Source organism: Anas platyrhynchos, chromosome 12 (assembly GCF_047663525.1).
Source record: "Anas platyrhynchos isolate ZD024472 breed Pekin duck chromosome 12, IASCAAS_PekinDuck_T2T, whole genome shotgun sequence".
NCBI lineage: Eukaryota > Metazoa > Chordata > Aves > Anseriformes > Anatidae > Anas > Anas platyrhynchos.
In genome coordinates, this window is record NC_092598.1 from 12714251 (window position 1) to 12727828 (window position 13578).

General features: G+C 62.4%; 1 protein-coding gene across 1 annotated transcript in view; it reads left to right on the forward strand.

Moving 5' to 3' along the window:
* VAC14 (VAC14 component of PIKFYVE complex) overlaps nt 1-13578 on the forward strand; it is a 41344-nt gene that overhangs the window by 23689 nt on the left and 4077 nt on the right. Inside the window, exons 14-15 of the mRNA XM_038185489.2 lie at nt 3418-3550; nt 13050-13224. Of these exons, the coding sequence (XP_038041417.2) occupies nt 3418-3550; nt 13050-13224 (308 nt within the window). The remainder of the gene's footprint in view (nt 1-3417; nt 3551-13049; nt 13225-13578) is intronic.

Consider the following 13578-nt stretch of genomic DNA (forward strand, 5'->3'; position numbering starts at 1 on the left):
GGGCAGGATGCTCTCACACTGCGCTCCTCCCTGGGGTTAAACCCACCTCCTTCATCTCCTTCAGAGGCGAGATCTTCACTGGGAGGAGAGCTGCACGGGCTGGGAAATCTCAGATCCCCTCCTCTCCCACAGCTGAGCCCCATCTGAGCGTGCAGCTTCACAGGTACCCTCCATCTCCGCAGGTGCTCTCCATCTCCACCCCAAGCTCTGCCCCCCAGGGCGAGCAGGGGAGGCAGCAGGGGAGGCAGAGGGGGCCCGTGCCACGCTGCGGGCTTCCCCCGCTTCCTCTCTCACCCTTTCTTCCCCCCGGGATGTGTTTATGCAGTTGTTTCCCTGCCATTCAGCTCGGTTTCCTTCAGATGCTCGTTGATTAGCCAGGAAAGCCGTGTCCCACTTCCGCAGCCCGTTCCCAGCTCGGGTTTTTATTTAGCTGCTTTGTTCTCTGCTTACATAAGGTCGGCTGCCCTCCGACAGCTCCCCCCGGCCACAATGAGCCGGGGCAGGGCGAGAAGTGCGGTGTGTGGGACCCTCAGCACCCCTCCTCCAGCACCACGGGGAGGACGAGCTGCCCCGTCAGCCCCACGCGAGCCTGGCAGGGCTCTGGCCTCAGCCGTCACCTCGTCACCTTCTGCCTGGGGACGTAGCAGGGAGGACCAGGAGGAAACCCACACTTTTCTTTGATGCAATGCGTCGTGATTTATGCCCGAAGTGTCTCGGGGCATCCCTGTGCCCTCTGGCACGCTCCCGGGGCTGTGCCGTGCGCCTCACCTCTCCCCACGGAGCTGCCAGCCCTCCGTGTCCCCGTCCCCTTCCCTCCCACACGGCACTGACGGGGCCTCAGCCCGCGGGGTGCCTCTGTCTGATGCTCTGACATCCCAGAAATCACAAGCCCAGGGCTCTTCGGCCAGGCAGGGAGCAGAGCAGCCTCCGTGCACCTGGGCATCCCCGCGGGGAGCAGGCAGAGCGCAGCCCGGTGCCGTCGGTGAGTTCATTTCCTCAGCAGCATCCCAGGCCCTGTGGTTTGTGAGAGCCCAGCTGAGCTGCCGGCACGTTCGTGTCTGTTTCCAGCTATTGGGTTTCGGTGGGAGAGTTTGCCTTTTTTTTTTTTATATATATACTTTTTTTTTTTTTTTCTTAACGGCTCTATTTTTATCCCGCTCCGCGAGGCTTCGCTGCGCCGTGTTTGCGAAAGCTCAAATTCAAAACATCCTGGGGAAGGCTGCCGGGGGGGAGATGTGGTGCAGATTCCCACGTCTCCGCACGGGGTTTCGCTGGGCTCCATCCTCCAGCGCCGCCTCCCACGCCGCCGGGGCCCGCAGCTCGCCCCGGCCACGCACGGAGGACCGACGGGAGGCGTGAGGCCCCGGGGCTGGAGGGATGCTTGGGCAGGGCAGGGCGCTGGGTGTCCAAAACCTCCTCCCGGACCCTCGTGAGCAAGGAAACAGCCTTAAAAACAGCCCTAAATCACCTCTTTTTGGTGATGGAGGCGCAGCATCCACCCCACGGTGCTCGGCACACCGACCCCGTGCGCTCCTCTCCCCGCCAGCAGCTCTCAGCTCAGCCACCTCCTGTATCCCAGCCCCGGTCGGTGCAGAGATGGCTCCAATTATGGGTTAAAGTAAATCATTTTAGCTAAACCGCCACCAATGCCCTGGTGGGTAGCTGTTAAACAGCTTACCCGGATTTAGCCTGCTTCAGAAAGGAATCAATTCTGGTCAAATCGCGTTTAAATTCGGTTTAAATGGAGCCAAGCAAGTCTGCGCCGGTTTTAATTAGGACCAGTTTGCAAGTAATCATGGAAAATTAGCAAAACTTGCGTTCTCTGCTATGGTGAAATTCGGTGCTCGGTGGCCAAAGAAGGAAAATGTGAGTCAGCGCCCGCGTCCTCTCCCGGTGCAGTCTGGGGACGCTTCACCCGCCGAAGGTTTCGAGACAGCTCCGGCCGTCAGGCAGCCAGACGGCCCGAATGTTCCCGGCTGCCATGCAATATATATTTATAAGGGCCTTAATATAGGTTCCTAATTGCCTGTCTCTCTTGATTTATAACGCGGCCCCATGAGCGATGGCAGCGTACCGGCGGCGCGAACCGCGGCGAGCGCTCGCAGCCGCCCCGGCTCCGCGTGGCTTTTTCTGCCCCAGCCAGCATCCGCCGACCCCAAAAGCCAGAAGGATCGTGTGGCCCTGCTTACACCATCCGTATTCGTACTAAAAACCAAGATCCAGGCAGCTTTTGCCCTTCTGCTCCCCTCGTGTCCCATGGGAAAGGACGAGCTGGGGGGCTGCCGCGTGGTGCGCTCGCCAGCCGATCTGGCAGGTGGCGGATCTGCGACGCCTCGCGCCAGGGGAAGGGGGAGAGGTGCGAGCTCCAATTAATTAAGCCGCAGTTTTCTTAACACTTCTCCCCGCCTGTCTCTCGTGCCGTGAGGAGCTGCTCCTGCTGCCGTGCTGAGCCAGACCCCGCTGTGCCGCACCATGAGCTGCGGGGCCACCCGCTGAGCAAGGCTGCTCCGGCACCGCGCTGCTCCGAAACGCAGGGCGAGCGGTGCCGAAACCTTCCCCGGGGATACCCACAGCTGCCTGGGGACTGGCAGGAGGAAAGCCCAGCCTGGGGGAGGAAGGAGGCCGTGCCAGCCGTGTGTGCCCGCTCAAATCTGGGCTCTGTGCTCCTAAAACCACCATCGGGAGCTGGTAGGGGTGGAGGCGTGATGCGCGTCCCCCCTGGCCTGAGCAGCTCTGGGTCAGATGGCTTGGTGCTGCTGACAAAACAGGCCAAAAAAAAAACACTTCTCCAGCTTTGAATGACAGTTTCCACCAGCTCTCCGCCTCTCCTCCCACCCTGCACCCCAAAAAGAAGAACAACTCGTGCTTTGGTCCCCTCAGACCTGCTGCTGGGAAGGTGCCGGGCTGAGCCCCTCGGTGCCTCCCCGTGCCCCCACCACCAGGCAGGGGAAATCAGGCCGGGGGCTCTTCCATCAGCCCGGGCTTTGGCTGCTTGATTGCGTTTTTAATTGGCTGCTCCGTGCTCTGCTGAGTCTTGACAGAAGCAGACAGCACACATAAATCAAAGCCTGCACGTTGCCGTGCGATCTGGTGGGAGACTGAACGCTGACCGTGCTGGGGACGCTGCGGGACCCGTCCCAGCCATCCCGCACGGGGAGCTGGGGGAGATCCCCCCCTTGTTGCGAGCTCGCCCTTAAACACCCTCCCCAAACATTTGCTCTGAGCGCTGCCCTGCGGAATAAACCATCCCTGCTGAAGTTGCACGGTGGGGAAGTTGCACGGTGGCATTTTGGTGCCCCTATCCTTCCCCGCCGAGTCCTGCGACTGCGTTTTGGGTGTCTGCTCTCTGACTGAGCCTGTTTTAGCCAAAATAACCCAGCTGCTCTAATTTCCTCTCCCCTTCGCCCACCTCCCCAGGTGCGAAAGGCTTGGAGTGCTCTCCCTCCACCCCCACCATGAACTCCTACTTCTACAAGTTCATGATCAACCTGCTCAAGCGCTTCAGCAGCGAACGGAAACTCCTGGAGACGCGAGGAGCCTTCATCATCAGGTCAGAGCCCTGCTGCCCCGCCGGCACCTCGCGGCCAGGGTGGGCTGGGAGGAAAGGTTCGGTGCCGGGCTCCCTCACATCACCAGGAGCAGGAGCCCTTTTCAGCAGCCTCCCTGGCTAGCTGGCAGCCGAGGCTGGGCTTTCCAGAGCAAACCGACTCGCATCTCGCGTGTCGAGGCACCGTAATTTCTGCTCCCAGCCCCCAAGGCAAAGTATCTCCGTGTTGCATCGGGTTCTGGTTGGGAAACGAGTGGGCCAGCTGGAGCACGAAGGCCGTGCTTGCCAAGTCGAGCCAATTCTTCCACCTGGCTCAGCGTGGCTTCACGGGGCGCACGATGCTGGCCCCACAAGGAGCCTGCTCTGCAGGAGCCACGTATTTCGGCTGCAAACATTGGCAGGTTCTGCATCCGCTTCGGGAGCTGCGATCAGGCAGCAGGGGCAGGGAAAACGAGCGCTGCAGCAGCTGGCAGAGCGGCGGCGTCTTTAATGCACTGAAATCTGGGGCAAGGGACGCAAATTCCTCGGCTCGCTCAGCAATAATGGGCTTAGCGGTCAAGGCAGGGCTGAAAAATCAGCGAGGAGGGGGGCAGGACTCGGCGTTTCCCTCCCTGGGTTTCCCAGTGCCCCGAGGGCACCGAGTGCCCTGCACCACGGGGCTGCAGTGCCAGGATTGTGGAGGTTTCTCCCCACCCACTTTAAAGCCCGGTGCCTTATCCCAAATACCCCATAAGAAGCTGTTTCTCCCCCAAAAAATCCAGCTGAGCATATGGTTTTTTTGCTCCAGACGGGAGTCTGGAAATGTTGCATTTAACCACACGGGGATCTAAGAATAGGGCAGGGAAAATATCCCGCTCGTAGCAGACCTCTCAGCGCCTGCTGGGAGCGAGCAGGGCAGGGGAGGGGGCCCGATTGCTCATTAAACCAGCAGGGTAATTAGAGGGGCTCTGAGTAGCAATGGGGAGCCTGCGCGGGGTCACACTCAAACGCTCTCCCATCCGCTGCCACCTCCAATTTTTCCCTCCAGCTCCCCGACAGCCAGCGGGGCAGCTCCAGCCGCTGCTTTTTGCTGTGACTCACGCCCTGGGCTCCAGATGTGCAAAAAAATCCCCATCAGTGAAAAAAACAACCCAAAAAAACAACGGCGAAAGCTCCTATCCCTTTGTTACCCCTTGTCAACCAGCCTGGTGGCTCACGGGGGAGAGATCCGAGGGGGCTGGAGCCAGCGCAGCCGTTCTGGGCAGGGTGAGCCCTGGCCTCCAGCACCGGTGACTAACTCTGAAACCTACTGACGACAGCTTAAACGCCGGCGTTAACCACCTCTCCGCTGCCTCCGGGATCAGCGAGCTGGGAATGGGGCGGGAGAGGTTTCGCGGGACCCTCTGGAGGAGCTTGATCGGCTGCCAGAGCGCCCCACCAAATGTGGGAGCCTCGTGGCGTTATTTTTAGGCGCTGCTCGAATGAAAGCCACATGCGTGTTCCCACGTTGCACCCCTCCCCTGTCCGCAAGCGGGTTCAGCTGTTCCCACAGCGGGGGGAGAAGCCAGCCCCGTGTTTCCATGGGGGAAATGCTGGTGATATTTCATCCCCCTGCTCTCCTCCGCCACCAGGGACGGCGACGCGCCACCGGCAGCTCCCCGCCTGCTGGCTGGGGCAGCGGGGAAGGAAAGCGAACCTGTTACCTGTAGGTAATGATTTCCAGCCGCAGGAACAGTGCTCAGTGGGATGGGAAACGCAGGGCAAGGATTTAAAGGCCAGCTCAGCATTTCTCCCCGTCACCGTGCCAGGCTGGGCAAGCTCAAAGGTCCCTGGGGTCAGGCGGGGTGGCTGCGGTAGGGCAGTTTGGTTCCTGACCCAGCACGGGCTTGGGCACGTCCAGTTACTGACGCCAGGGGTTCACAGCCTCTCCTCGAGTCCTTTCCTCACCTTTCTCCATCGGCACTGGTGCGGGGTCTGTCTGTGACGTGTCCCTGCTGGTGGCACCCAGCACGGTGCCGTGAGCTCCAGCCCCGGCACCGCGCCTCGTCCGGCACAGAGGGCGAGTGTGTGGGTGCAGCAGAGCCCTAAGCAGGAGCAGGAGGGAAGGGAAACTCCAGGAAACGCCAGGAAAGGGCTCTTCAGGGCTGCTTCGTGCCCGTTTGGTGCCCTGGAAGTGCTCAGGAGCGGGCACAGCCCTGCTCAGGGGTGTGCCGAGGGAGCCGCCCTGGGACCCATTGCCCCGCGCACCGCAGAGCAGATTGGGTTTATCTCTAGAGGCAAAAAGCCTTCCTGCTGCCACAGCGGGCTGCAGAATTCCAAGTGCTGCCTCCTCCTTCCTATCCAGACACGTCTGCACCCAAAAGCAGCTCCAAAGTGGTTGTTGGAGGCAGGAGCATCAGCCCCGTGCACTTCCTTCAGCGTTACCTCTCGCCTTGGTGCCGAGAGCTCCCAGCCTGGCTGGGGAGCAGGTAGCTGCCCTGTTTGGCACGTGGCAGTGAAGAAAATCTGGCCGGGCAGCACCCTGCTCTCCCCAAAAAGGGAAAACAAAGTGAGCTGAGCCCGTGAACCGAGACAGGGACGAGGGGCAGCGGGGGGAGAGCAGTGATGGTGGCTCCAGCGCAGCACGGACATGGGGGGGACATGGGACGTGCTCGGCACGGGGGCGAGCAGCACCCCAAGCTGCTTGCTGCTCCCTCTGGCTTTCCCAGGGCTGTGCTGTCCAGATGGGGATAAACGGAGTGGGGTGGGGGCCCCGGGGCTCGCTGGGTTATGGATTTTCACCAGCACTGTGGGTTCAGAGAAAGGAGATGCTGGGGATCCCCTATGGAGGAGGAGATGCCGAAACCACAGCCAGGGTTTCAAAGCCCTCCTCTTGTCCCTGTCCTGGCCACCCTCCCGCTCCTCTGTGGCCCCATTTGGGTGCCCAAAGGTTTTGATGCTTCCCGAGGAGCCCCCCGTGGTGTGCCCACATTCTGGAGGCTCCCAGGCCCATCCCCGTGCCCCCACCAAAAGCAGCTCAGCGAGGGGCGCGCGTCCTTCTCCTCGTCCTTCTTCTTCCTCTCCCCACCCTCCTGCGGAACAAGACCCGGGTTTGTTTTCACGTGAACCGTTCAGCGAAGCGCAGGGGAGAAGGAAAAAAAAAAAAAAAAATGGAAGGGAAAAAAAAAAAAAAAAAGAAAGGCAGCCCCTTTGATAAGCTGTGATATGAACTCGGGTAAAATCCAAACAGCTGTGATGGCTACAAGGGGAGCTTCTGTGTCGGGAGGCAGCGAGCCTGCGAAAACACGCGGCTCTGCCTGCCAGGATGCTCCCTGGCCGCCTGCCCTTTTGCTGTAATGAGCCGTGCACTTTCCCCCCCTCCCCGTTGCCTCGCAGAAAGGAATAACCGGAGAAAGGGTTTTAGTTTTGTTTTTTTTTTTCCTCCTGTTTTCCAAACCGAGGGCGGCGCTCCCCACCCCAGGGCTTGGAGAGCGGCCCCCGGATGGGGTAGGGGCAGAGCTCGGGGTCGTCCCCGTCCCACCAGGAAGGTCCCCAGGTGCCAAAGGTTTGGGTCCAGCCCTTCAGCCCTGTATGTGGGTCAGCTTTCCCCCCTTTACGTAAGGGCCATTAGCATGCCCGGAGCCTCGCTCGCTTCCCAGGCTGCTGGTGAGGGCCGCGGGGAGCGCTCGGCGCGTTGCGCTCCGGCTCTCTTACACCCTCTGCATCCCCCCTGGGGCACGAGCTGGAGGCTGGGGGGCAAAAATGCCCTTCAGGCAGCAGGGCTGCTTGTGCCTGCTGGGGTACAGGGGCTGGGGTATCCTCCTGAGGACCAGCTCCTCCTCCGGAGCATCCCGGTGGGCTCAGGACACAGGTTTTAAGCACCCTACCCAGCAATCTGCCCTGGGACCCGTGTCCGTCAGAGCTGTTGCGAGGCCCCGGTGCGTTTTCCTGCAGAAAAATGGAAAACACGTGCGAGCCGCGGCGCTGGCGTGGGCTGGGACTCATTAAGGTCAGCGAGAGTGTGGGGAGGAGGAAGGGGAAGTGTGCGCAGGGGGGGAGAAAATCCTCAGAAAGCGGCCGAGTTCCTTCCCAGGGCAGGTCCCGGGGGAGTTACGTGTTCTCCATCCCGGTGCTTTCCCCGGGATCCCAGCAGGGGCGAAGCACGAGCTCCGGAAAGGCGAGAGGAGGAGGGCTGGGCGAGCGGGGAGCTCGCAGCAGATGCAGGTTTCCCCGCAGCAGGATTTCCCCGCAGCAGGGTTTTGTTTGATCCCGAGCAGCTCCCAGGTTTTCTGCCCCGTTTTCCTTGCCCGGTGGCTGCACCTCACACACGGGGTGAGCAGCCTGGGGTTTTTTGGGCTGCAGAGGGGTCTGGTTGTGTTTCCTCCTTCCCTTTGCTTCCCAGATGGGACACCTCGCTTTGTGAAGAGTCTTTACGGAGCAAAAGCCACGACTGGAGGCTGGGAGGAGCGGAGTGCTGGCATTTTTCCCCTCTGTCCTACAGGGGATCCTGCCCAGGATTATCCCCGGAGTGTGCTTGGTTAAAAACCCCCAGGCAGGGCTGAGATTTGCATCCCCTCGAGGTTTTCTGTTCCTGGCAGCAGTGCAGCACCCCGCAGCACATCGCCCTGTGCCAGAGGGGCCCCATGGCACGCACAAGGCACCCGAGCATCCGACTGCTCCCATCCCATCTGGGGGCTTTGGAGGAGAGAAGGCGAAGTGCCTGGAGCAGGAAGGGCTGTGGGAGTGACCGTGAGACCCCAAGGAGCCACGCAGGGCACGGGGAAATTCCCACGGTGTCGGAGCAGGCAGAGAAAGGAGGATTCAGGCAGATCCCAGCCTGCCCCGTCGGAGGGAGAGAGCACATCTGGGGCGTGGGGCTGGTGCTTCCCCATGAGGAATCCCTGCTCCCAGCACCCGTCGTGCCCACGGAAAGCATCCAGAGGAGCAGGGCGGCAGCCGGGCGGCTCGCGCGCACGAGGAGCTTTTAGCCGAGCCCTCTTGCAGCCAAGCAGGAGGGGGAAAGGTTGCAAATTGCGTCCGAGCCTCCCGGTCCCTGCGGTTTTGCTGCTATTTTCTGCTCTCTTGCAGCTCGCGTGAGTGCTCAGGAGGGCAGCGGGGCCAGCAGGCAGGCGATGGATGACTCTGCACAAGGGCTGGGCGCTGCTCACAGCGCAGGAGCGGCGATGGGAGGGAGCTGCCACATCAGGGCTGGTGTTTTGGGGCAGGACAGGGCTGGGGCTGGGCTGCTCAAAACCTCCCGATGCTCAGCCAGAGCAGGGGAGAAGTTGGAGCAGTCCGGAGCTTGGGTACAGGGCGAGCAGGGATGAAGGTCGCTCTTCCTCCAGGGATGGAGCTCCCTAAAACGTCCCCCTTTCCCCTGGGGGACACACATGGGCCGTGTTGCCTCTGTGCCAGCACTGTGCTGCTCACTCACCTTCCCACAGAAGGAGCAGGAGCACTTTTATTCCCTCCAGCAGCGATGGGGAGGCTCCCGCCCCTGCCAGCCCTGCACGCCCCCAACGGGATCAGCCTCTCCTGGCTCCTCTCGCCGCGGCTCCGCACCCGCTCCTTTAACCTATTTTATTGGCAGCGGAAAGAAATTATAGGGGTAGAAATAAGGCGCCTGTCAGTTTTCCTGAAAATTAGGCCACAGCTGTCAGGCTGGAAGGGGGGATGCGTCTCAGAGGAAGGATCTTGGGAGCGCTGCCGTCGCGTTACGCAGCTCCCCAGCCCCTGCGCTTCCTCCCCTTGGAAACCTGTGGGGTTTTCTTTTTCTCTCCATCCTTTCGAGGACACAAAATCCTAAAAGCATCGCCGCCTGGCAAGAGCAGGGCCGGTGTTTGTGCCCCCGGGCTGGGGCAGGTGCGGGGCCGTGCGTCACTCCTCCTGGCCCAGGAGGTGGCTGGCAGCCAGGTTTCTGCTCCTGTGGGCACGTCTGGATGGAGCCAGAGTTTCAGCCCTGCCGGGCACAAGCCGTGGTGCTTCTGCAGCTCCTCCTCGCCCGGGGCTCAAGGTGCCATGAGCCCGGGGCTGCACGGCTCCCCACGGCACGGCACAGTGCTCGCCACCCTCATCTCAATGGCCCTGGTGGCATCAAGGCTTGGAAGCTGATCTTCCTGTGCCTGCTGGTAGGGCAATGCGTTGGGCACCTCTAGGTTCAGCCATCCCCATAGCTCAGCTCTCACCATTTTCCTACAAACGTGAGGTTTGAGGTCCTGCAGCCAGATCTTGCCCCGGGAACTCAGCAGGTTCACAAGTTGGAGAAGGGGAGCTTCAGGCATCGTCAGGTTTTGCTTTCCCGGAGGGCTCGGGGCAGGGGAGCTGCTGTTTTTTTGGCTGAGCCCTGTGAGCTCTGCAGGTTGTGCCCCCCCGGCTGAAGCAGCAGCAGCCCCCCCTGCTCGGTGCAGCCTCTCTGCCCCTCTGGGAGCTGTGGCTGTGGCTGATTTCACCTGGAGGCGTGGAGGCGCGCTCTGCAGGTGACCTCTCCAAAGGGCACTGGCGTGCCGGAGAACGCCGAGGTGTGTTTTGGGCTGCCCCGTGCCAAAATCCTTCTGCGAGGGCGTTCAGGCTGATGCTTGCCTTGGCCTGGGTTGGGACCTGCCGTTCCCTGCCTCTCCCAGGCCAAAAGCCCTCGGGGGCTTCCCAGGCGCTCTGCCACCCCGGAGCAGCCCCTCGGAGCCGTTCCTTTCCCGCTGCTCCGAGCGCACCCAGCCCACGTGTCCCAAGGGATTGGGACTGTCACAGCCATCCCTGGGGACCCGTTGCCATTCAGCCGGGGAGGAGAGGGCTCAGCGCCGTGCTGGCACCGTGGCAGGCTCGGCTGTTGTTTCCCTGCCGAGCAGCCGGCCGTGGGAGGGATCCTTGTTTGCGGGGAAACACGCTGCGCATCTCCCCCGGGAGCAGAAGCAGCTCGGGGGCTGGCCCTGGCTGCTCCAGCAGAGCCCGGGCGTCTTTTCCCCGGCTGCAGGGAGAGGGCTGGGCCAAATTTGCCAGGGGGGGCTCGATAATAACCATCTGGAGGAGCTGGGGCTGGAGTTTTGCCTTTGGTGGAGATGGCACCGCGGGAGGAAGGGACCTCATGCGGTGCCGCTGGGGCTCTGCGGCACATCCCGACCCCGGCAGGGCAGGCGGTGGGGCAGGAGCCTGGAGAAGAAGTTGAGGCTTTACCGACCCCAAAATTCCCCCAAAATTCCTCCGGTTGGAAGTCGGTGCCCAGCAGGGAGGAGGTGGAGGCAGGGAACCCCCAGACCTGCCCTCAAACTTCCAAGGCGCTGCTTTCTGCTTTTCTGCTTTCCTTCCCCACCCTGGAGGGGGAATGGCAGCCTCGCGGTGTCCCTGCTTTCTCCTCCCTCTCCCTTCCCCGTCCTAATTCCTAAATTCCTAATTCCTCTGCGAATTCCTAAAGGGTCCCAGCTGCCGGGGACGCTGCTTCTCCTTGGGGGAGGACGGGGACGAGGACAGGGCTGAGCCGTGCTCGGTGCCAGGCTGCTGCGGGGAGGAAGGGCGGCGAGAAGCCTAGGGAGGAGCAGGGAGGGGAGAGGAAGAGGAGGGTGGGGAGGAAGCACCCAGGGGCACTGCCCTCCTTGCAGCCTTGTACCAGCAGGGCCGGAGGTGATGGGCTGGCCCCAAATAACCAAAGGGCTCCCGGTGACCTTGGCACCCTGCTGGGGGTGGAAAGTTGTCCCCTCGTGTCCCCCATCCCTGCCCTTCCCCTCGCGCCCAGGGGAGCGGCTCCGCGGGGCTCTCCCGTGTCACCCCCACTCCCCCCCCACTGGCAGTCGGCCTCAGCTGTCACAGCAGCTGTGGGGCCGGCCACTTGTCCCCCACCACCACCCAGCACTGCCAGAAATGTCCCCAGCCCCTGGGGGACAGTTTGGGGCAGGGGGCGAGGAGCTGGTGGCTCGCCGCGGTCCCCCCTGGGAATCCCACTGCACACCGGGGAGGGGACCCCGTGGATTTTGTTGGGTGAGTGCTTCCAAAGCCAACTCTGGTGGCTTTGGGGTCCCCAAAAAGCTGCTGCCCCCTGGCACAGTGGCTCTGCACATCCACAGCTCTCCTGGCGTGCAGGGGACGGTGGCACGGCGTGGCAGGGGGGGACATCCACGTACGGCCTCTCCATCGGTGCTGGGAGAGCAAGGGCAGAGGTTACCTGGTCTGGGCCAGGCTTTTTCCTCCTGAAAAAAAAAAAAAAAAGAAAAAGGACAAAAAAAAATCCCAACCCAACCCAGCCCTTCCTCGCTAATCAAAACCAGGCCTGAAATTAGAAAGCTCTCCGCGCTGGGCGCTGGCTGGGAGCGCGGCGGCAGCCAGAGGGATGTCGGGGCAGCTATTTATGGAAAGCCATGCCTGATTTTGGACGGGACGGGGGCGGTGGGGGCCGGCCCTGGCGGGTTTGCCTCAATCCGCCCCCTCTGCAGCCCGTGGGCGGGCGAGGGCAGCTGTGGAGGTCCCCGAATCGCTGCGTCCCCCAGGGCTTTGCGCTCCCCCCGGGGCGCGTTTTGGCACGGCGCCGCTGCTCCGAGCCTGGGAGCGGGGACAGAGCCCGGGGGGCAGCGGTGGCGATGCCACCAGTTGTCACTGGGGCTGGAACTGGTGTCACCATGGGGCACGAGTTTGGATGTGCCCCGTTTGGGAGCCTCTGATCGCAGCCCACTCCTTTAGGGTGCCCTGGGGAAGGGAAATTGGGTTAAAACAGCCAGGAAAGGGGTTCTCCCTGGGTTCATCCTGCTCAGGAGTGCTCCCCTTCCCCTTCTCCTTCCCCCCCAGCCCTTCCCTCTCCCGATGCTCCCCCTCCTCCGGCGATCCCGTGCCCGAGGGGCACTGGTTATGTAAGAAGAAGGGGGATCAATGGGTAAATGAGCTGATTTGGCACTGCCCGAGGGCCGGGTTGGGTTATGTAAAGCCCTCACAGAGCACCGCTTTGTCCGGGTGCGCGGGGCTCCGAGCCACTCTGCCGAGCCGCGAGGAAGACAGCTTTCTTCCTCCACGCCCCTCTTTGGGGCCAGAAAACCCATTTTCCACCCCCCTAGGACAGCTTTATCGGCCTCTTTGGAAGCATCCGCAGGGGCTCTTTGTGTCCTGGCTCCCCGGGGTGCCACAAACCCCTGGCCTCTGCCCGCGGGGGCTGCAGGGAGGCTGGAGCCACTTGTTGGCTTCAGGTGCCATCAACCCCCTGCCCTGCTCCCCCAAATCGGGGATTGTGGTGCCACCACCCCATCCCACAGGACCCCGAGAGGCGCAGGGCACCCGGAGCAGCAGGCAGGGCTCCAGGGGTCCTCAGCTTGGGGGCACAGGAGCTCGGAGCAAAACGGGAAAGCCCCAAATCCCAACAAAGGTGGGAGAAAATCCGGTTTTGGGGTTTCAGCTCTGAGATGTTTGACCCCGTGGGGATGCCCGGGTTCGCCGCTGCTTGCACCAGCAGCGGGTGGTCCCGTGGCAGCTCCTGGTGACCCCGTTTGCCATGCGGTGCGTGGGCTCGGGCCGGGGTCCCACGCTCATTAACCACCCCTCCCCTCTTGGTTTGTGTTTTCCCCGCGGCGCACAGGCAGCTCTGTCTGCTTCTGAACGCAGAAAACATCTTCCACTCCATGGCCGACATCCTGCTGCGGGAAGAGGACCTCAAGTTCGCCTCCACCATGGTGCACACCCTCAACACCATCCTGCTCACCTCCTCCGAGCTCTTCCAGCTGAGGAACCAGCTGAAGGACCTGAGGACCCCGGTACGGGCGCCTGGCTCCGTTTCACGGGGGGGCAAGTGCCTAGAGGCAGAGCACGGGTCACAAATCCCATACAGTCTGGGGACCTCCAGGACACCCCCAGGTTTCCCTTTTCTCCCCCAGCACATGAAGGGGCCCCCAACCCCCCCGTGTAAGCCGATCACGAGCCCCATGTGCCCTCCTCGGGCCCCCCGAGCCCCGCGGCAGCTGCCACCCCCCCAGGAGACAGGTGATGGGGGCGAGCACCCTGCGGGGCCCCGCTGGTCCCGCAGCTGTTCCCGCAGCAAAGCCGCTCCCGGGGCAGCTGCCAGCAGTGGTGGTGGCCACGGGGGCACCCCAAAGACCGGGGCAGTGTCA